General features: G+C 43.9%; 1 protein-coding gene across 8 annotated transcripts in view; it reads left to right on the top strand.

The window, feature by feature from the left end:
- Nucleotides 1-23,298, top strand: part of WDFY3 (WD repeat and FYVE domain containing 3) — a 378,134-nt gene that overhangs the window by 290,895 nt on the left and 63,941 nt on the right. For all 8 annotated transcript variants that reach the window (XM_059722254.1, XM_019479325.2, XM_059722256.1 and 5 more), the window contains 6 exons: nt 1,148-1,327; nt 4,550-4,783; nt 11,995-12,094; nt 18,044-18,204; nt 19,311-19,540; nt 20,794-20,903. In XM_059722254.1, coding sequence (XP_059578237.1) covers nt 1,148-1,327; nt 4,550-4,783; nt 11,995-12,094; nt 18,044-18,204; nt 19,311-19,540; nt 20,794-20,903 — 1,015 coding nt within the window. The remainder of the gene's footprint in view (nt 1-1,147; nt 1,328-4,549; nt 4,784-11,994; nt 12,095-18,043; nt 18,205-19,310; nt 19,541-20,793; nt 20,904-23,298) is intronic.

Genomic DNA, 23,298 nt, shown 5'->3' with positions numbered 1-23,298 from the left:
ACAGGGGTGGGCGGATGAGAACAGGATGGGTTTCAACACTGACAAGTGCAAGGTACTACACCTGGGGAGGAAGAACCAGCAGCATACCTACAGGCTGGGGAACTCCCTTCTTGTCAGTGCACAGGCAGAAAAGGACCTTGGAGTCATTACTGATGCCAAAATGAACATGAGCTGACAGTGTGGGGAAGCGGTCAGGAAGGCCAACCGTACCTTGTCATGCATCCACAGATGCATCTCAAGCAGGTCCAAGGAGGTGATCCTCCCCCTCTATGCAACACTGGTCAGGCCGCAGTTGGAGTACTGCATCCAGTTCTGGGTGCCGCACTTCAGGAGGGATGTAAACAACATGGAGAGGGTCCAGAGGAGGGCCACCGTATGATCAGGAGTCAGCAGGGCAGGCTCTACGAGAAGAGGTTAAGGTACCTGAACCTGTTCAGCCTCCACAAGACAAGGCTGAGGGGGGAATCTAGTGGCCGTTTACAAACTAGTCAGGGGGGACCAGCAGGCATTGGGGTAGTCCCTGTTCCTCCAAGCACTACCAGGAGTGACAAGAAATAACAGTCACAAGCTGGTAGAGGGTAGATTCAGGCTAGATATCAGGAGGCGCTACTTCACTGTCAGGGCGGCTAGGATCTGGAACCAACTTCCAAGAGAAGTGGTGCTGGCTGCTACTCAGGGGGTCTTTAAGAGGAGGCTGGATGAACACCTCGCTGGGGTCGTTTGACCCCAGTACTCTTTCCTTCCATGGCAGGGGGTCGGACTTGATGATCTGCTCAGGTCCCTTCCGACCCTACCAACTGTGAAACTGAAGATTGCACAGTTATGTACTAAAGCCATTTGAATTTGTCTGTGTGTAGGCAGCAGAGATTTAGGGTAGCATAACTTTGTATCACACAAAAGAATGCATATGATGGACTTTGCATACTGATGAACATTAAATATTAACAGGAAATTGTTACCTGTGCATAAGGAAAGTTTTTTTTTTTTTTTCTTGATACAGAGATTCAGTAGAGAGGTGGTTCTCAGCTTGTGTTTTTGCTTGTTCCAAGAACCCTTCTATTTGTCAATGGGTGCACTATTTTCAAATGAGTTCTTCGATTGATACCATCTACAATAATAACCTGTTTGAAATTTATTTTCAATGCAGCCTTGGCAGTCAGAAGAAGAAGGCTCTTGGCTTCGAGAATATCCAGTCACCTTGATGCAGTTTTTTCGATATTTGTATCACAATGTTCCAGACCTAGCTTCATTGTGGATGAGCCCTGAGTTTCTGTGTGCACTGGCAGCAACTGTGTTTCCTTTCAACATTCGACCTTATTCAGAAATGGTAGGAAACTTAAAAATTGAATACATACCATTGAGAATATTTTGTTTTTACTTGCTGGTAAGTCCCCCTACCCCTCACATACACACACTCCCTTCACTTAAATATTAACTAATTGATAGATATCTTAGATGAGCTACAGGCAGAAATCTTTTCATGAAACAGAAGAAGACATGGTGGTTGGAGTAAGTTCAGATAAAGCTTCTCTTAAATCCTGTACAGCATGTCTTTGCTGAACTCCATTTTTTTTAAATATTGGAAATAGTCTGAGAGCTAAGCTCTAATTTTATGCACAGAATTTTTGACCATTTTATAAAATAGATATTTTTGGTGTCTAATTAAGATTAAAATGAAATGAATCTGTTCTTGATACCAAATGTGAACAAAAGACTAAATTGTATTTAAAACATTGATCTGAACATCTCTTCTTTTCATAGATTCATAGATTGTTAGTGGCTGCAAGGGACCCTGCAGGTCCAACCCCCTCACTCTAGGTAGAAAGGCAACTGGGGTTAGGTGACCCCAGCGAGGTGACTGTCTAGTCTCCTCTTGAAAACCTCCAGGGTAGGTGACTGCACCGCCTCTGGAGGGAGTTTATTCCACAGTCTGGACACTCTGGCTGTGAAGGAGTCTTCCATGGGGGTGCTCTAGTGAACACTTGTTCACCGAGCTCCTGATACACTCCTCTGATATAGTGGAGAGCTGCTATCAAGTCCCCTCTCAACCTTCTCTTCTTTAGGCTAAAGAGGCCCAGGTCCCTTATCCTGTCCTCGTATGGCTTAGCTGGCAAGTCCTTGATCATATAGGTGGCTCTTTCCTGGACCCCGTCAAATTTTTCCACATCTTTATTGAAGTGCGGTGCCCAGAACTGGATGCAGTACTCCAACTGTAGTCTCACCACTGCTGAGTACAGCGGGTTTATTACTTTCTTAGTTTTACGTGAGATGCACCGGTTGATGCATGCCAGTGTGGTGTTTGCCCTGCTGACCACTGCCTTGCACTGACAGCTCATATTCGTACGATGGTTAATCATTACCCCTAGGTCCCTTTTGGCTGTGGTGCAAGTCAAGCTGTCACCACCGAGCCTGTATGTGTATTGTTCTTCCACTGTGCACAATATTTCAAACTGCCATGCGAAGGGCAGTATATATGTTTTGTGTCTATTTAATTAATCTTACTGAAGCATCTCACAGACATTAATAGGGTTTTGGGGAGGGGGGGGGGGTTCACTACCTCTGAAACTGACGCACAGGTTCAGTTCCTTTGGCCAGGTCACACAGGAAGGATGTGGTAAAAACCTAGAACTAAAATCACAACTCACAGTTCCCACTCTAGGGCCTTAGCCACAAGACCATTTTACTTAAGAAAGATTGTTTTCAGATCTGAAAGGGATGGTGAGGGTTATATTTGTTTGCACTGCCTAGACATGCCTGTTGTTGGAAATTCCTTCTTGCTGCTGTTTTACACTAAAAGTCATATAACGTACCACAATATGATACTGACAGAAGAGTAACAGAAAGAGGGATGACAATCCAGGGTTGATATTGTAACACAATTTTGTTAAGTGCATGGGCATGGGGAAGCGAGAAGAGTAAATATAGCCAAGATAAGAAAAAAATAATAGAAAATAATGTCCCTTTCTGATTATCATTATCATCCACTAATTTTAGTTGATACAGTATCTTCCTGTCAGGAAGCCATGTGTGTATACAGACAGAGAGGACCAAACTAAAAATGTACATACTCATGTGGATTTGGTAAACTTTTTTCTTTTAAATTAACTTGAATTTAAAACGGGTGCACTTACTGACAGTCACTCAAATCAACTGATTTTTAATAGAAAATAGATTACTACTTATGAAATTACAGCAATGTAATTTTTTTTCCAGTTTGGAGATAATTGAAATTAAATTCCTGTAAGACTGTCTACATAAAGAGAAACCTCTCAGTTCATTGCAAAATGTCAATAAATGTTGGGGTAGGAGAAAAAAATGCTCTGCCCAGCTTCTTTTGGGCTTATGGTAACTTGGAAATGCGAAGTATTCTTTCAGGACAGTAACTGAGAAAATAGTGCCTATCAGCCAGACTTCTAATAGATGGTAATATAATGTTATAAATATGCACTTACACATATGTAAAGTATAACAGATTTTTTATTTGTATTATACATAACTGTGGCTTGGAGTTTACTCGCTTTAGGTAAACCACAACAGTTGTTATGAGAGAACTAGCAAATTGCCTGTCAAGAATGACAAAGGGTGGCAGGAACAGAGGCCTGTGTCTGCACCACCCCTCCTGCCTCAGGCCAGGGCCGCTCCCTGCCCCCCCCCCCCCGCTGCTGTTTTTGCCTGATCCTTTACCCTCCTCCCCTTTGGGCTGGGGCCAGGGCCGCTCCCTGCCTCTCCCCACTGCTTCGGATTGGGGCTGGGGCCTGAGCCACTTCCCACCCCCCACTTCAGGCTGCAGGCCCTGGCCCTGGCCCCCCCTTCTCCCCGCTGCTTGGGGCTGGAGCTGTTTCCCCCCTCCCCTTCAGGCCGGGGATGGGGCCGTTTCCCCCCTCCCCCTTGTGGCTTTGGGCCGGGGTCTGCAACTGCAGTGGTGGTCGTGGCGGCAGTGGCGGTCACGACTGGGACAGAGTGCAACCACCAGTAACCCCCCCACCCCTTCCTGCTTCCCTCCCCCCCCTATTTCCTGCTGCCTCCTCCCTGCCAGCTGTCTGCCAGCCTCTGGCTCCAAGAAGGTGACCCACTCTGTCCCCTACATTATGGCAGCGCTCCAGTCCCTACTGTGCCCCCCCCCCCCCCCCGAAACAGGGGAGAGGGGTGAGGCCAGCAGAGAGCTGCATTTTAATTGCATTTTTTTGCAATATTGATTTTTTTTTTAATTATTTTTATAACTTCAGTTTATGATTTCTTGATCATTTGTGGGGGGAGGGGAGGGTTGTGATTGGTGTATTTATTCTTTGAGGAGCCTTTACTTCTTCCAAAGCTGAGAAAACAACTTGAACAGTTCTCAAGGTTCTGGGTGAAATGTAAAACAAGTTAAGGGCAATGTATACTCTTGCCCCACCCATGCCATCACCCATCATGGGACCAAAAGGGTGGGAAGGTAAGGTACTTTTCAGAAAGGTACTTTCAGATCATTCTGAAATAACTGCAGGAAATAGAAGAACGAGAAGAATATATAATGCAAAGCTCTACAATTTCAATATGTTCATTTTCATAGGTTACTGATCTTGATGATGATGTTGGATCCCCAGCTGAAGAGTTTAAAGCATTTGCAGCTGATTCTGGCATGAACAGGAGCCAGTCAGAGTACTGCAATGTTGGCTCCAAGACCTACCTGACCAACCATCCAGCCAAGAAGTTTGTGTTTGACTTCATGCGTGTGCTGATAATTGATAACCTCTGCCTTACACCTGCTAGCAAGCAGACTCCACTGATAGACCTTCTGTTGGAGGTAGAGCTTGAATTTTTTTTGAGTGGAAGGGTTGGAAAAGGGCATGGCGGGGCAGGGGGGTTACTTTCCTACATGTTAAAATTCATAATAAACTTTCAGATACGTTTACTTAGTTCAGGGGTTCCCAGAGCGTGACTCAGGAGGCACTTCCACGCCGTAAAGTGTTTGTATGCAACCTGCAAAGGGACTTATTATGGTGGCCAACCCCAACAGAACCTGCTGGTTGGCAAGGCAGTAGCCATTGGCTCTGGTCAGTTAGTACTGAAGCTGACCTTAGCAGCAACCCTGTGATCCTTTGTTAAGGATAATTGATGTCCTTTGTGATGGACTTAAAGCAGCAGGGAATGCAACTTCCCCTTCCCCCAACCTTCACGCCAAGTATATACCAGTGTGCTAAATGTTTTGGGAGAAGCTCAGTTATGTGAGCTGGCCTCACTCATTTGTCAGACAAAAAAAGACTCAGGGGCATAGGTCCTACTCAAGCTTGAATTAAGTGATGGTGCTTGTATTTATAACCTTGTATGTGTAAAGTATGTTTTGTTTCACCTATTCATCAGTAAAGTTCTGCACTGTGTATTCAGTTTGATGTTCCAGCCATGCACAAACTTTGGGAAACCCTCATCTAGTTTTCTTCTGAAGTTACCTAAATAAGTGCTGAATATCAGAACTACTGTTCATTTGCTAGAATGTCTTTTAAATTCTCATTTAATATCAACCAGTATTGTTTAGAAAAAGGTATATGGAGCTTAATGTATTGTACTTATACATTTTAATTAGCTGTAGTTCTTCATAGTTAAATGCGTGAAGCTTAAATAATGTTTATTTTCATATCAATTCCCTCCATACTTTTTGGCACAATAAATGCTGTGTAAACCAAAGTCTGACAGCATTTGTTAAACTGTGCTCCTTCTAGTGGTTAACTGATAAAACCGTGTTGCTTTGGAGCTTATGATTTCTTTGTTCTGGATTGCTCTGTAGAGTCAGTGATATGCATACTGTAACGTTTCTCTCAGGGACAGCACAGAATCTTAGTCAGAGTCTCTTTGGGAAACTGTCTTTCTTATTTAAATGATGGTTCTGATTTCTGGAGGGGACAATTCATCAAATTCAAACACTTCTAAGATGAGTTGGTGTTATAGTTGTGATTTCACATTGTGCTGTTTGCTGTGCTCTTTGTGCATATCTTTCATATCAGTTTGCAGACTAATATCCCATAATCCAAAGGCTGTGTGGGAATAGGGTAGGGAGAAGTTACCTTTCCCTGCCATCCTGATTCTTTTATATCACCTAAAATGTTATACAGACTTTGGAGGTGCTTTAGTAATGATGGAGTCATCTGTATAACTTCCCCCTACCCTAATCCTTAATGCACCCGAGCAAGCCACAATATCCAGGCTTCAAAAATGAGGCTACCTTGATTTTTTTTTTTTTTTCAATTTAATTTCACTATTGCTGATAATACCCAATATAAAAAAATGCTGGTAACAAATCTCAAAAAGGTTGAGTGGGGTTGTTCAAGCAGCCATTCATTATATACACAGTCTCTACGTTTGAGACTATGGTAGTAGCTATGGTAGTGATGGGCCCCTCTGCTCAAGTGGTTTGAAAACACAAAGAGTATTGGTCCTTGAAAGAAGAGGAGGAGGCTCCAGTATGTGCGGTATGGAAAAGTGTTAGGCTTCCCAGAAAACTACTAATAAAGTGACCCATGCCACTACTGTCCCAAGCTGGGGACAGAGGACTTCAGTGCAAAAGGGCAAAGCCATGAAGGAAAGGGTGGGGCATCCCTATGGGAGGTTGGATTTAGGCCCCTGAAATCTCTTAATCTGGGCCTGGTTTAACTACATGGTTAACACATTGCACAAAACGGAATCACTGAACGTGTGCGCAAAAAAAATACAAATTCTGCCTTCCTCTCAAAATGCCTTCATTTTTTTTCTTTCCTTTATTTTGTCCTTTGGCATTTATTGGTGCTGGTAATCCAGTTGTTTTCTCAAGCTAACTATTTACATACAGACTCCCACCAATCTCTGCTGTACTATTTTTTGTAGACCACACCTCCCTACTTCCAATTTTCTTTATATGCTTAGTAACCTTCCTTTGGTCAGTCAATTTCCATTATAATTGCTCATCATTCTATAATTGGGTTTTATGTCTGTATATTCATTTACTCCAGTGGTTATCAAACTGTTCCACAGAACCCTGGGGTTCTGCAATAGGTTGTCAGGGGTTCCACAAAGAGATTGGGGGAATGACAGAGTGGACCAGGTGGTATTATGCCACCATTGCTTGCCCGGGTTGCCTGCCTTTGTGTCAGCCCTTTAAGATGGGGGTAGGGGTTCTGCAGTAGAAGTGATATGAAAAGGTTCTGTGGCTATAAGAAGTTTGAAAATGACTTTTTTCCTCTAGTTTATCCTCTCCTCCCTCTTAAAAAGCCAGCAATACTGTAATTTTGATTTAGTCTCGACTACGGTCACTTCTTCCATTCTTTATACTCAGCCAAGGTGATCACTGTTTTAAATGTTCCAAAATACGGCAGAAGTTACTGCCCTCCTACAATTCTATTCTTGCAGTATATGCTTTCTGGTTTTAATTTGATAACAGTGATGGTCATGCTTGGTTCTCATAAAAGTCACAGTGCCTAGAAGTTGCTGAAAAAAATTTAAACAGCTCATTGTTTCTTAACGTTTGATTTGAGGAAATGGCAGGACATCTGGTAGGTGATGTCTTACTGAAGGGGAGAAAACTCCTTGTCAAAATCTGCAAATCTGCTGTATTTGCCTCCTTTAAGTCCTCTTGAAAACCCAGCTCTGCCATATGCCTATTATTTACTATCTCTCACAATAGTAGAACTAAGAGCCATAGGAGGAAGCAGGTTAAAAAACAAACAAAAGGAAAGTCTTTCACACATCATGCAACTCATTTGTCAACTTGTTGCCACAAGTGGTTGTAATAGATGACAATTTAACCAGATTCAAAAAAGACTAAGTTCTTTAATGGGTATTAACTATGGTAGTAGGGATGTGACCTCTGAATTAGGACTTCCTAGGCCTGTGAATATTGGAAGCTGTAAGGGAAGACATGGCAGGGAACATATTACAAATATTTTTCCCTTTATCATCTGTTCTGTGCCATTGTGAGATAGCCAAGACTGTGCTAGATGGACCTGTGTTCCTACCCAGTATTGCATTATTATACATTTTTGACTGTGTCCACACAAACAGGGTTATTATGCTTTTGCAGCAGAAGACATAGCAGTGGCACAAGTTTGTGCTGCAGTTCATGCCCCTGCCTGTGTGCTTTGCGGTGGGACACATTGTCCTGCTGCTTCATGTGCTGCAGGGGGAGGCTGGCTGGGGTACAGCGTGCCTCAGCCAGGACTGTCCAGTCCCAGCACTAAGGCAACCTGTGTCCTGGCCAGCTGGGGAGCGGCATGTGGAGATGGGGGAGCAGGCAGGCTTGGGCTGCCTATTCCCCTGTCTCCATAGGCCGTGGAGCCCCTGCGGTGGGGCACACTGTGCCCCAGCCAGCTGCTCCGTGGCTGGCTGGGGTGCAGTGTGCCTCAAGATGGGGAAGCAGGCAGCCCTGGGTTGGCTGCTCCCCTGTCTCAAGGCACACTGCATGCCAGCCAGCTGCTCTGCAGCTGGATGGGGTGCAGTGTGCTTCAGCATGGGGACTCCACAGTGGAGCCCTGCGCAGAGGCACATGGAGACAGGGAACCAGCCATCCCAAGGCTGCATGCTCTCCCATCTCGAGGCACATTGTACCCCAGTCAGCCAAGGAATGGCTGGCTGGGGCACAGGGGGTCTCAGCACACTGGCTTCACAGTGGGGCTTCTGCATGAGGAAGTAGGGGAGCACCCAGCCCAAGGCTGCCTGCTCCCCCGTCTCAAGGCACACTGCCCCAGCCAGCCAGGGAACATCTGGCTGGGGTGCCGGGTGCCTCAGCATGGTGCTCTTCATGCCTCGGTGTGGGGGCTCCACAGTGGAGCCCTCATGCTAAGGCCCAAGGCTGCCTCCTCCCCCGTCTAGAAGCACGCTATGCTCCAGCCAGCCAAGGAGCACAAGGAGACAGGGCAACAGCCAGACTTGGGCTACCTGCTCCCCTGTCTTGAGGCACCCTGTACCCCAGCCAGCTAGGAAGCAGCTGGCTAGGGTGAAGGGTACGTCAGCTCGGGGGCTCCATAACATGCAGAGATGGGAGAACAAGAAGCCCTGGGCTGCCTGCTCCCCCATCTCTGTGTTTGTCCCAGCACCCACCACTTTGGAGTGGTTTGTGCCACTTTTCCCCAGGTTTGGGGGTTTTTTGCTACTGGGAAAACCCTGTAGCAAATTTTGCTTCAGCGTTGCAAATTAGCAGTGCTGCACACTGATTAAGTTGCAACTCATGTGGTTTGTGGTGTTGCAGACGTTTGCAGCATCACAAACCCCACATGCCAGCATGTCTGGATCCAGCCCTTAAGTCTGTCATCTGATGATGGTTAGGAAGAAGTGAGCTATGCTACTGCTGCATGGTGTACTACACCCACAGTTTTTGCAAGAAGCCAGAATACACAAATAATGTGCTATTTCGCCATTCTATTTCCTGTTTCCATTTTTTTTTTTCTTTGTCCATTTGTTTTATCTGGTCTTTTTTAGATTAAAGTGCTTTGGAGCAGGTGCTATTACTTATTGTTTAGTTGTACAGTGCCTTACACTATGATTGGTTATGTCATTGAAGCTTCTTTATATAATCAAAGAAATGAGTAATAGATGCAATCCTAAACAAACAAAAGAATCATCAGTATCTAGATAGTAATAAAATATATGAGTGAATATGTTCTCCCTCAGTGTATGCTGGGTCAGGAAGTATGGATATTCACAGTCCTGAGAAACACTAATAGAAGAGAATCCAGGGAGTATTTGGCTTGCTAGGATTGCCATGTGCTATAAAAAGAACTAACTTCAAGACTTGTGGGTGTCACAACCCAAAGTTGTGAGTTTTTGTTTGTGTGTGCTTCGGCATCACTAAATTATGTTCCCGCTAAATTGCAGCTTCCTTGCACGGCGGAGTTCTCTGCTGCGGGAGAGAACTCCGGTGCAACGGGGAGTTTCCCGCCAGATTTGAAGCTTCTTTGCATGGTGCATTTCTTTTGCATCTCAGAGATGCACGGTGCAAAGGAGTTCCCGCCATTTGTGTGGGAGTTCGTGCCACGTTATTGGCCAACTCTAATATATGCACACGTAACGGCTAGCGATTGGCTTGCTAGCCGTATAAAGTGCTTGGGTGGCTTCCGCCCAAGTTGGAGAGAAATCACTTGGAGAGAAATCACTTAAAGAGCGTGAAGATCTCTAAGCGCTGCGGATCCTCACGGACCCAACGCATTTCTTAAGCAGGCAACAGAGGCCCGTCGCCGAGCGCAATCCTAGACATATCCCTTTCCTATATACTCAATTTTCGAACCCACGGAGTCTTAACAACTCCGGGGCTTGAGAACCGAACAGAGCCCACGGAGCTTCGACAACTCAGTGGGAAAGAAATTGCCAAACCCGCGGAGCCTTAACAACTCCGGGGCCAAAGAACCAAATTTGTCGTAGTCCTCCAACGAGGATTTAAGCGGAGCTGCACCTGGAAACTGTCCAGCCTACACCGCAACCATCTTGGGTGTAAGTAAATAATCTTTCAATCAACCATTACGCCTCTGTGACTAATTCTAGCCCGTGCGTGCCTTGCCGCCGCACGGTCTCCTCCGACCCCACGTGCCCGGGCTGCTGGCCACAGCCCGCGTGCGCAAGGACGGGCCCGGCTCGCCCCCGGCCCGCACAGTGGGCATCAGTCGGGTTTAGGTTGCTCATTGTGTAGTTCTCTAAAGCTAAAGCAGAAATACAAAAATATCAGTGTAATGGTTTTACATTAATCAGGTAGTCAGGTTAGTTAGGTGTAAACTAGACGGTGCCCATAGAAACCAAGAAAATACCTATCTCTGTTTCTCTTTATACCTTGATTAATCTTTGGGGCTAAGTACAGACAGTCAAAAAGCCTGAGGCTGAATTGATTCAGTTTTTGCAGGTTAGTCTAAACTGCAGAGCTTAAATTGAAATGTGAGTGAACAGACGGGAAATGCAACCGCATGCCTACAGTGACTCAGGCCAGAAGCTGGGTGGAAAAGGGGGTACGAGAGCATGGCTCTGTGGCACGTAGCCAGTATGGGCTGTGTGTTCACTTCCTCTTCCTGCCGCCCATGTGGTCTCTGGGATTTGCAGTCCAAAATCACAGCAGTAGGACTCAACAGTGTTGCCCATCATTTCCTTATCGTGCTTCCAGGTGCTTCTGGGATTTATAGTCTACAGTCGTAGCCAGCAGTAAGTTTGAGCGGGCAAAGGGGTGTTTAACCCCCTTCCCTGGCCCCAGGCCCCAGCCGGGGTTTGCCTGCAGACTGGGCTGCATCTCCAGCCAGGCTGCTCCACCTCTCCTCTCTTCGCCCACTCCCCGCCCTGCCCGCTTGTCAGCCAGCCCTCAGTGCTCCAGCTAGGGAGCAGAGGGTCAGGGCCAGCCCTGCTCTCTGGAACAGACAACACAGCCCAGCCCAGGGCTGCAAAACATGTTGGGATGCTGGGGAACTGTGATTTAACTTGAACCAGGAAAGGATTTGGGACAGAAGTTTCATGAACTGGTTTGACTCAAATCAATTAAGTCTGATACTACATTCAACCAGGTTTATCTTAAACCAGTTTTGGCCATTTTAAAACTGGTTTATGTGCACTGTGCCTCTGTTCTATTGTAGGTTTAAACCAGTTTCTGATCACTTAAACCAGTTTGTGTAACTTCTGTCCCTAGCCTAAGAGTGCATATATTTACCAGTTTCTGTTATACAGGAAATAACCTAGCAAAATGGGAATCTAATCTATTTGGTGACACTTAAGCATACGGCCTACAGATTAAGCTCCATCCTTAAGGCAGGTCAGTTAGAAAATACGTGTGTTCCCAGAGTCTCAGAAGTCAGAGATGAGGAAAGAAAGGTCATCTAGTCTTTCTTCTTGTCAATTCAGGGCTATTCCCAGCAGTATGTTTTATAGAAAGGTAGACTTTTAAATTTCTAAATAATTGAAATCTTTCTGAAATTTTTATGCATCTACTAATGTGGACATTTCCATGACCATAATTGTTAGAAGATGGAATCGCTCTCTGGTTTGCAGCTGAACCCTTTAATATATATTGATTATGTTTTTCAGGCTTCCCCTGAAAGATCAACAAGGACGCAACAGAAGGAGTTTCAGACTTATATTTTGGACAGTGTAATGGACCACTTACTTGCAGCTGATGTTTTATTGGGTAATTTACTATTTTGGTCTAGCTTGTCCATTCACCTTTCATCCTCACTCCATTACCCTAACTTAATCCTTTTTTTCAAAGATATCTTGTGTCCTTTTCCTGTAAAGTTTGGGAGTGTTGTGATCTTCTGTATCTTTGTCTTTTTCTTTTTTGATATGTGAAGAGGTATATTACTGTATTGCCAAGGCATATCTCCATCATGCCAAATATGTGAACCTGTAGTAGTTCAAGAGTTGTATATGTGAAGGGTGGGTTTTTAATATTATAAATAAAAAATATATATATTGAAAAGAGAGGAAGAGGAAATGGAACTTTTTCATCCCAGAACAATCAATCCTGCTCCTCTTCTCAGTGGAGGATTTGGTACTGGCCCAGTTTAATTGTGGGTGGGAGTTAGGCTGTCATTAGTCACCTTGATTTCCTTTCCCATATATTATTATTTTATTATGACACGGCACTCAAGAGAACCCACCAGGACTAGTGCTTCTTTGTGTGCTAGGTGATGCACACATGCTGAAAAGCTCGTCATCTGGATAGCAGTCTGAAAAGCTTGATCGTGCAGATAATTTGAGGTCAGGTACCTGGATGAGCAAGGTCGGAGAGGGGCAAGCTATTAGGGTACCTTGTCTAACATCATGCTGGCCTGTGGATTTCCCTAGTTCTCATGTTGCTATCTATCCCCAGTGTCTCTTCCATAGCGAGATTTTTAGGGCTATGGCCTTTTCTATTAAAACTTCACGTTACCAAACTTCTTGGGGTACACTCCTCCCTGGTCTTTCCTTCCTTCTCCTGTCTGGCATTAGTTTTCATGTCAGGAGAAAACATGTTTATCACTGCCCTCTACCAACAATCTTTAGATCATAAGGTGCTGCTGTTAAAAATGGCCCCATCCTATTTTCAGTCAAGTTTTGCCTTCCTCTGGTGGGTTTACTGCCTCTGAGAATGTTTGTGGGAAGCAGAAATTTCTTTGCTGAGTACATAGACAATGGGAAAACAGTAGAAAGATGCTGTATTCCTCCTCAAACCAAAAAGCAGTGTACTTGTAAGATCCAGAGGGAGGTTTCCCTTGTGGGTTCTGATTCATTAATAAAATAATTCCAAAACAATACTACATGAAACCCAAGGGCAGACCTCCTCAGACTTGGCTGTCTTTTACAGCTTCTTTAACCCATCCTAAACCTTCTTGCTAGGGTTTCTTTTCCCCTAGTATTCCTTTCTCAAGTCTTACCTGTGCCAGACTGGCACTCTACCTGAGGCACATTGGAATTTCCCATTTATGTACGATGGGTACATGAATGTGCTTTCCAACAAAATCAACACCTGCTGACAATGGATATCTCAAGTGAACACTTTTAGTTTGTTTACCACATCCCCCAATGAGGTCTTTATTTAAAAACAAAAGAAGCTACAATTGGCATAAACATGCGACTGCGTCTTAGTTTTTATCTAGTGATGGCCAGTGGAGGGGAAAAGACTATAACCATGCCTTAAAAAATAAGAGTCATGTTCTTAGATTGGAGCCCATGGGAAGGGGAGGTGTACAAAAATGACATTGTGTGGTGCACTGGAAGGTATAATGCCTCAGAAGCACCATTCTTCAGGGCCCGTAATTGCTTTTAGAGAGAAATCATTTACTGTGTGCATGTAAAGAAGGTGGCATATTCCTTTCCCCTTCAAGCTTATTCAGCTAGCTCTACTGGTTTGCACTTGAGTGGAGGATGTGTCAGAACTGGGTTTTACCTATTTGCTGCCTGTTTCTAGGAGAAAACGAGAAGCAGCCCCCATACTCCTCTAGATGTTGGGATTGAAATTGTGGTTACAAAAGCTTAGAGGAACTTTATGCCCTGCTTGCGCCACTGCATAGATGCTGAACATCTTGTTACTGTCTAGCCCTAAGGAAACAAGAAACTACCATCACAACTGTGTGTTAGAAGAATTGTTGATAAATGTTATGATCAGCGTATAAGTGTATGAGATAAAGTAGAAACTAAGATCCATTATATATTAGAATTTATTTTTTGTTTAGCATAGTTTAATATAAACAAAATCTCATATATGTAAAATAGGGATATAAAAATATTGTTTAAAAAATTATTCATTTAACCTCCTCTAATTATGTTGGTTAAACAGTTAATGGATAACACAGAAGTTTGGACACAGCTGCTGCTGGGAGTCGCTCCTGGGCTAGGGACAGAAGTTGCATACAAACAGGTTTGATCAGAAACCAGTTTAAACCTGTAACAGAACAGAAGTTCAGTGCACATAAATCACTTCCAAAATGGCCAAAACTGGTTTAAGATAAATCTGGTTGAATACAATATTAGACTTAACTGATTTAGGTCAAGCCAATTTACAGAACTTCTGCCCCAGACCTATTCCTGGTTTAAGTTAACTCACAATCTCACAGTCCCCCCAGGATACTTTGCAGCCCTGGGCTAGGCTGTGCTGTGCTATCTGCTCCAGCGGAGCAGGGTTGGCCCCACCCCTCTCCTCCCTAACCAGAGCACTAGTGCTGCTCCGGCTGGCTGAGAAGGGGGTGGGAAATCCTGCTCCCTGGCATTCTGAGGCAAAGCGGAGGGATTAATCCCCATCTCCATCCCCTCTCATACCAGCACAGGACCCCAGCTGTGGTCTGTCTGTCTGCTCGTCCCCAGCCTTCCCACCCTGGTCACTGCTCAAGCAGCGGGGGTTGGGGGGCTTGGTGCTGCAGCTTCTTGAATTCTTCTTTCATTGTCTTTAACAGCTGTTCCTTTTGTTGCATCTCTTTAGTTAAAGCTTTGCACATCAGTAGTAACCCTTCTAGAACGGTTCATTTCTTTATCTTTTAATTTGCCCAGGGTTTATGCCCAGAGACAGTCTTGATCACAAAATTGTACAAATGTATCTGGTCCACAGAATATATTCTTACTCCAAAAACCCAGAGCTGTTTTTCTTATCCCCAACTTTTCTAGTTCCGATGGCTCTTTTTTCACCGAGCCTGCCACATCAAGTCAATCCAAAAAGCGGGAAAGCTCCTGAATTCCAGCTTTAATCTGTGTTCCTTCCCCTGCAAAACCAGTTTGGCAAGTTTAAGTGACTGAGCCTCCAAACCCCTGGAACAGATTTCAGTCCTCAACAGCTCTAAGTTCAAGCAGTCTCCAATTTCTAAGTCCAGTGTTCAACAAAATTTCTAAGTGCTGGGCACAATAAATTCTCCCAGTCCAAGCAAATTCAGTAGTGCCCACCCAGGGAAGGGAGGAGCTTGAGTGCTTCTGCAACAAGCAGGGGTGGGGGGGGCTGGGGATGCTTGGCAAGGGCTGCTGCCCCCCTCTCCCTCCACGCACACCTTGGCTGGGGACTCTGCAGGCCACGGTGGAGGTTTAAACCCCTCCCCAATCATACTCAACAGCCTTTTGGGGCTGGCCACACCTCCCCCCTCCCCCCCCACCCCTCCAGCTCAGCTTCCCTCCAGTTTTCCAGCCACTAGTGAAAAGAAGGAAGGTGTGCTCTAGCACTTCCTCCTGCCTTGTAGCCTGAGGCACTGCAGGCACGTAGCTGCATTTCTGGAATCAAAAGTGAATGTCTGTTCATTTGCTTCTCAGTTCCATCTCCATAGGTTAGACCAACCTGCAAAGATTGAATCGATTCAGGCTTGGGCTTTTTGAATGTCTGGACTTAGCCCCAGGGCCCTTTGACAAAGGGAGGAGACGATGTCAAGCCCAGCCAGACAACACAGCCCATGTGAAGCCCTGTGCTAGGAGGGAGGGAGCACCTGTGAACCAGCAACTAATTGCTTAATTGAGTCTTTAGGCTGCTTGTTGTTTTCCACTAGACTGTGGCAGGGGCGGGCAAAATGCAGCCTGCCAACAGATTTGATCGGGCCTGTGGGTGGACGGGCACCAATTAATTGGATCTGGTCTGTGGGTGGCTGGCAGCTTCAGCTGCCACATGGTGCTGGGCAGGTGGGCAGGACTGTTTCTGCCCAGCAGCAATAAAGCGTCAGTTGTGGACCTGGGTGGCAGCATCAGCTGTGGACACTGCCAGTAGGTTCAGGAGCCCAGACAAAGAACCTATCAGTGGCAGCCACAGCTGATGCCACTGCCTTCCCAGTGTGGTGGAAACTCCTGCCCAGACCCCTGCCTGGGTTCACAGCTGATGCCACCAGCAGGTTCCAGGTTGGGGCTCCTCCACCATGCTGGAAGGGTGGTGGTGTCAGCTGTGGATGCCTCTGGCACTCTGCATTTGGGCTGCTGAACCTACCAGCAGCTGACACTGCCATCAGCCCACTGGCAAACTACAGCTCTGGTGGGGTCTGGAAGGAGGATGAGGCAGAGAGGAGAGAGAGATAAAGATGGCTGTGGCCCTCGACAGGCCCCCAAAACTCATTAAATGGCCGTTCAGCTAATATAATTGCTCACCCCAGGGGCTATGGGTACTAGTCCCCCTCATCTCTCCCCCTCCACTCCTCCTTGCTCCTCCCTCCCTCCCTCCCTTTGTCCTGCCTGCCCTGTCGCCTTCTCATTTCTTCTCGGGCACTGCGTGGCTTTCCTTCTCTGGCAGACTGCGCCCGCCCCAAGCTAAACAATAGTTGGCATATTGGTTAAATGATTAATCATTTAACCTTTCACTTCCCTAATGTACAACTGTTTTTAGGAAATAGTATCTGAGAAGGATTTTTAATTTGGAGATGAATAATAAATACATGTAAAGAGCTGGGAACTTTTGGCTGCTATGTCAACAGATCGTAAAAGTACTTCCAGCTGAGATTGGTTTTTGTTGGTGGTGAATTCTGTAGCCAAGCAAGAAACACGTCCAAGCATTTATTTTATGACTCTTCCTTTTTTCTTTTTTTTCCTTTTTACTTTTTTGTCTATTTTATCTGTCTTTTGACCCTTTTACATACACAAAAGTATCCTAGTTTATGCGTAAAAAGTAGCACTGGAGATTAATAAAGCCCAGTATTTAATGGGTAAAATAGAGATATATTTCCCTGTTATGAGCTTGTCATAAATTTAACTTATTTTTTAAAATAGTAGTAATAGCTATGGGTCCCCAGGGCTAAATCTTGCGTGTGGGGGAGAAACTCAACAAAGAAATATCAAGATTCATTATTGATGGATATTGTTGGTCTCCAAAGGAAAGTGATAATAGACTAGCATTGTCCAGTCATAGATGGAAAGGAATTGCCTTTTACTAGGAATAGGTTTATAGACTCATCTATTTCAGAATGAGACTCTGTAAAAGCTTATCCACAAAAAAACCCCAAAAAACTTGTTGAGGAGTTTGTGGCAAGACAATGCTCCCTGTTGTCTGGGATCCTCAGATTTCCTTGATTTCTTTCCATCTGGTTTAAGATTCAATATTGAATGGGTCTGGATAGACCTTGTTGGTATGTGCTAAACAAAGATAAGCAAAGGAAAGACCAATTGTCCATACAGATTCTCTTTCACCTCTTAGATGAGTTGCAGTAGTAATATTAATCTGTGAACTCAAGTTTGAGGAGATGAAATTGTATTTGCCTGACTTCGTCCTTTCCTTTTGGGGATATCTCGGTTTAGGAAGGAAATATAGGGAACATGTAAAACCTCTGTTTATGAAATGTTTGTGAAAATAGTCTTGCTTTCCTTGTTGTCCAGCAAATACTAAGTCATCTTTTAATATACATATTTAGGATTTGGGTTTTCTTCCTCCTTCCTTGTACATAGATAAACATGTTTTCACTGCCCATTAGAAATGTCACTTATTAATTTGCCTCAGATGAATTGTGACAATATCTTGTAGACAAAATTTAGCTCTTTTTGTTTGACTGATAATTTTATTTAAATGAATATAGGGTTTTCTCCATATTGTGGAAAGTAGAGAAATTTATCTTCAGAAAGCTTTTGGATGTGCTGAACATGTTGGAGGGTGAGAGATGTGTGGGTTTGTTGCTTGAATCAAGATGTTTTCTGTTTTACTTTTCTAACTTAGGTGAAGATGCATCTCTGCCTATTACAACTGGGGGAAATTACCATGTGTTGGTGAACAATGTGTTTTATTTTACACAACGTGTAGTAGATAAGCTCTGGCAGGGCATGTTCAACAAAGAATCCAAGCTTCTTGTAGACTTCATAATCCAGCTAATTGCACAGGTAACAGCTGTTTTTATTACCCTATCTAGGCATGATATTTTTAAAAGATTGTAAAAGGCACCAAAGCAGAAAATGGGCATTTTTTATGCCTTGTAACCATCCAAATAAATTTTCACTTGCCTAAGGTGGTTTTCATTTTGTCATCTATTAGGGATTCCAAGTACGGACATGGCAAACCATGTAGTCATAACTGAAGGAACTGCAGCATCCTAGGGCATTTTTACATGTCGTGGGGATGGGGTGGGGGCATTAGACCAGCTCCAAGAGCCGCTCCAATTGAAGTGCCAGGAGCGTCTCGTGTATCAGTGTCCCTGCACCTGAAAATGATGGTGGGGTGCTTTATCTAAAGCTCAACAAATGAACTTTAGTTAAAGTACTTCCACTGCCATTTTGAAGCATGGGGACGCTGGTTCACAAGACACAGAGGCTTACTAGAGTGCAGTAATTGCCACAGTCCAGCAAAATGGATCGAGTCTGATCCAATACGCTGTAATTACAGTATGCCGGAGTAGCTTCTGGGCTCCTGTATTGGCACCCTTAAGGTTCAGTCTTTCAGAGTCTTATTGCATGGACACAGGACTTGCTGGTTTGAGTACAGAGTGCTTAACTTACAATTCTCTTGACAGTTTTACTTAATTAGCTCTTTTTCTTCAGGGAAACCTGGCTTGGTGGTGTTTACATGTCCCAGATCAGTTTTCTAGTGTGGAACAGTTAAGTACAATGCTTACAACCTTCCCTTTTGGGGAAGGTTTCTGTAGGAAGTTAAAGGTTCCTGTTCTTCAACGCTCCCCCACACCAGGTTCATTGAGGAGCTTTGCTATTAGAAATTAGAGAAGAGCATTTCAATAAAAGATGGGTATTTATACCAGGTACAGTAAAAAATAAACAAAAAAAAAAAAGGTTTATCAGTTCAGTGGTGCGTATGTAATTTCCATTCTCAGTGTAAAGGGTAAAGAAGCATTAATATATATTGGGACAGGTGAGGGTTGTTAATCAGTACCAAGAATATTTTATTAAGGTAAAGGTTATTGAAAAATCAGTGCAGGTCAGTTTGTATGGGGATTTTGTCTGCCATTTTATTGATTGTGTTTTGTACTTTCCATCAGTCAAAAAGAAGATCTCAGGGGTTATCGTTGGATGCTATTTATCACTGCCTGAATAGGACCATCTTGTATCAGTTCTCCAGGGCACACAAAACTGTCCCTCAGCAAGTTGCTCTCCTCGATTCTCTAAGGGTCTTTACAGTAAACAGAAACTTAATTCTGGGGCCTGGGAACCATGATCAGGAGTTTATCAGCTGTCTAGCCCATTGCTTGATTAATCTGCATGTAGGAAGGTAAGTGCTGCAGAGTAAAATTTGTGCTGGAGTCAGTCTTGTGAAATATTTTGCCTTAAAATTAATTGTTAGAACACGTCCCTTTTTCTCCCTTATTCGGCTTGGACTTGGACCATTTTGAATAATAGTTGGCAAATTATGGATATTTATTCATAACTTCTGATGTCAATGAACTGTAAACCAATTGAAAACAGTTCTTCATGAATTGAATTTCATAGTCTGAGGAGTATATTCTCATCTCCTTTTACACAGCTATTTAAAAATATTGGCATACGTGTGTCTTGTTTGCCAGGTGCTTCATTAAACCATAACAGTGGACATGTCTACATGTGCCTCAGTGGTGCCGTTGTCACTGCACCGTCATTACTACTTCCTTTTGGAAGTACTAAATGACAGCACAGTAACACCCCGTACTGCACCATGCATGCAGTGCAGAGTTATTTTTATCTGTTATGTCGCCGTAGTGATGTGATACTGAGGGAGTGTGTTACTACAGTGGCATAGCTGCAGCATCACAGTTTTTGCCCGTGGAGGCTATGTCACCGTAGCACCACATGTATATGCACCCACTGTAAACTGCTTTCAGGATAGTGCCATCACATATCAGAAAGCAATGACAATGCTATCATTTTCATATGTAATTGATTATTGAAATAATGTTTTTTTATAAATGGAAAGAAGGGTTACCATTTTTATTTATTTATTTATTGTTTTTATTGAATCATTTATTGTGCATCATTTTTCACACTTGGGCTTATAACATTGATTAAATACAATTGGGCTTAAATCGGCCATCCAGAACAGACAGCATTATCAATCCATTCTCTTTATGCCGGAAGCAACCCTAAATAAGATATTTCAGAGATGTGGAACTGCTTGACAAAATAATATACTATTGTGAAGGTGAAAAGCACCAACTTGAATTTCCTGGATTTTCATTTTCGTTAGAGAATTTCCTAGTTTATATATTTGGGTTCCAGTGAAGCAGGGAAGTGAGAAGCAGTCTACTGCTTTTCCATTTACGATGTTGTACAAGTGCCATCCCCCTCCCTTTCTTGAGTGAACAGTCTAGCCCCATCACAGAATTGCTGTAGAGATTAAGGCTGTATATCACTATTTTGGAGGGATCAGAAGTATAGTTCTGATCACACAGTAGTATACCTGAATCCCATATGATGTCACAGCAAGATTTGCCCCCTCTGATTTAAATCCTGTCGTCTCCTTTTTGTTCTAAATTCACTGTATATTTGTAGCAATGTGGATGGGTTTGGACTGGAAGCAGAAGCCAGGATGACAACTTGGCACATTATGATCCCTTCTGACATAGAACCAGATGGAGTCTACAGTCAGGATGTTAGTGAAGGTAATAAAAAAGATGATCACTGCTCAGATTTCTGTTAATAAACCTCATTTCCAGAATGCTGTTATTCTCCTTCCTTCTTTCTTCCCTCTCTATCACCAATCTTTTTTCCCTTTTTCTTTTTTGGGGGATTGGGTAAGAAAATATTTGAATAGTTGAACTGGTAGGCATTATTAAAAATGCAAAACACTGCACAAAAATATTGAGAAAGAAGCAACCAGGGTAATTTTACCAAATTATCCCATTTACTAACTTATCCCATCTATTACTAGTTAATCCCAGTTCTGAGATATTTTCAATCTTTTTCTGGTTAGAGAGGTGGTTAGCCTTAGTCTGCAGTCAGTCAGAAGTTAGGATAGATTTGCATTTAATAGAATAACTGAATCGGAGTTGCAAAGTATAAACAGAGATATAAAAAACATTAAAATAACAGTAGTATGTTGTGGCTATTGTTGATATAATCTATGTAAATATGTAATTCTGAGTGCAGACCATACTTGTATGTCAACAAGATTTTGAAAAGCAGAGGTAAAAATTTTTAAGAATTAGTCATAAGATTCAGTGAAACAGCAGTTGTCAGTCACTCAATGGAAACAACCTGCTAACTTGGTCCAGAAGGGGAAACTGAAACTATCACGGATGAGCATTAGCTCAAAGGTTCCTCTAACAATACATGAAGAGTTGAAATGGGAAGACAAGAAGATACGAATTAATTGTTGTAGGACAATAAGTAAACTTGACTTGCCTAGTAAACGCTGAGCCTGGAGAGAGATGCGCCAACCCATTCTTGGTTAGGGATGCCTATTCCTCATCAGTGATCTCCTGTCATCCATGTCTTAGAAACAACCCTTATGGAAAATGAGTCAAGGAGATGAGCATTCCTAAAGACGATACATGCATACAGTAGGTTAAAATCAAGGTTGGCTGTACATAGATATTATATCCTTTAGTTACAGAGTCACATAATATGTTTTATGTTACGTGAGACCCCTCCTCTTTCAGTGCAAATAATAGACCAGCTAATCAATCACAATTGCATCGTAAAGTAGACTGCTGTCTGTACAGCACTGCCTTGTTTGTTAGAGAAGTTGAAAGGGATGGACTGAATGAGGCAGAGGGATTGTTAGAGGTAAAGAGGATATTTTTATGGTTAAGACCAGCTCCTGGGGAATGTTTTGCAATGGCAGGCCAGAATGACCCAGCGCAGATTATAGGTAAACCGGTACTAGGACTGGGCTGCCACTGCTGCTTCTCTCACCACCCATCTATGCCATGGCACAGAAAGCTCCCTGCTACCCAGCTGCCCCAGGCTCAGTGTGGTGCGGTGCAGTGCAGCGCAGCGCAGCACAGACAACGTCCTTCCTGTCCAATGCCACCAAAACCTAGCTCCACAGGCTGGATCCAGTAGCTACTCAGGCTGGATCTGGCCTGCAAGTTGCTGACCCCGGGTTACAACTTTGGAGAACTGGATTGAAGGCCTATCTTTGAGTTCCTACATAATGGTAGGCAAGTTACTTAAGCCAGCCATTTCATGAGTGATCACTAATTTGTGTGCTGTGCATTTTGTAGAGCAGTTGAATATTCAAAGCTACAACGAAAATTAATGGGTTGTGTGCTTTGAATTTGTGTAGTGTTATAGAATTTTGGGTACTCTGAGAAGCAAGATCCAAGGCATTTCAAATTGCATGCCCAAAGTTAGTGGACTCAACCTTAATTATTCTTTCACTTAGCTTCCCATCTTTTAAAGGGAGATGATATCACCCCCTCACTTTACAGTAGTGTTATGAAGATAAAATAGTGTGCAAACTACTCAGATGTTTCACGTCATAGGAAAGCCCTTAATAAAATAGTAACATTGTTTTCTGAGTAGAGTGTAACCAGCGTTTGGTCAGTAATGCACAGTGCCGTATTTATGAGCAGGGAGGGGAAAAATAAAACTATGTACAGCTACTCATTAAGGCAGCATTTCCCATCTGGAATGTTGTCATGTAATTAAAGACTCATCAAACTGTGTATGAGGCGGGGGGGGGGGGGGGGGGGGGGGGGGGGGGGGAACTAAAGTTACAGATGCAGTTTTATTTTTAGCATTTCTAACCTTTCTGAGTGTTTAATTTAACAACATTTATGTTTAGAGCAGCGTTTCCCAACCCTTTTCACCCCATGGCACACTTACATGGCCTCCCCCATCCCATGGCACACTGGCCAAGCGATGGTGTGGCGGCGGGGAAGTGAGTGACTGAACATCATGGAGTGGGGGGAGGGGGGATAGTGAGTGGCAGGAAGTGGGTGGCGTGGCGTTTGAATCACTGGCTAGAGCCATGGCAGCACCAGGCAGCGGACATGGTTCCAGCCCAAAATGCCGCGGCACACCGGTTGGGAAACGCTGGTTTAGAGGATG

Source organism: Alligator mississippiensis, chromosome 2 (genome assembly GCF_030867095.1).
Source record: "Alligator mississippiensis isolate rAllMis1 chromosome 2, rAllMis1, whole genome shotgun sequence".
Classification (NCBI taxonomy): domain Eukaryota; kingdom Metazoa; phylum Chordata; order Crocodylia; family Alligatoridae; genus Alligator; species Alligator mississippiensis.
This window is presented reverse-complemented; position numbering and strand designations above follow the sequence as displayed.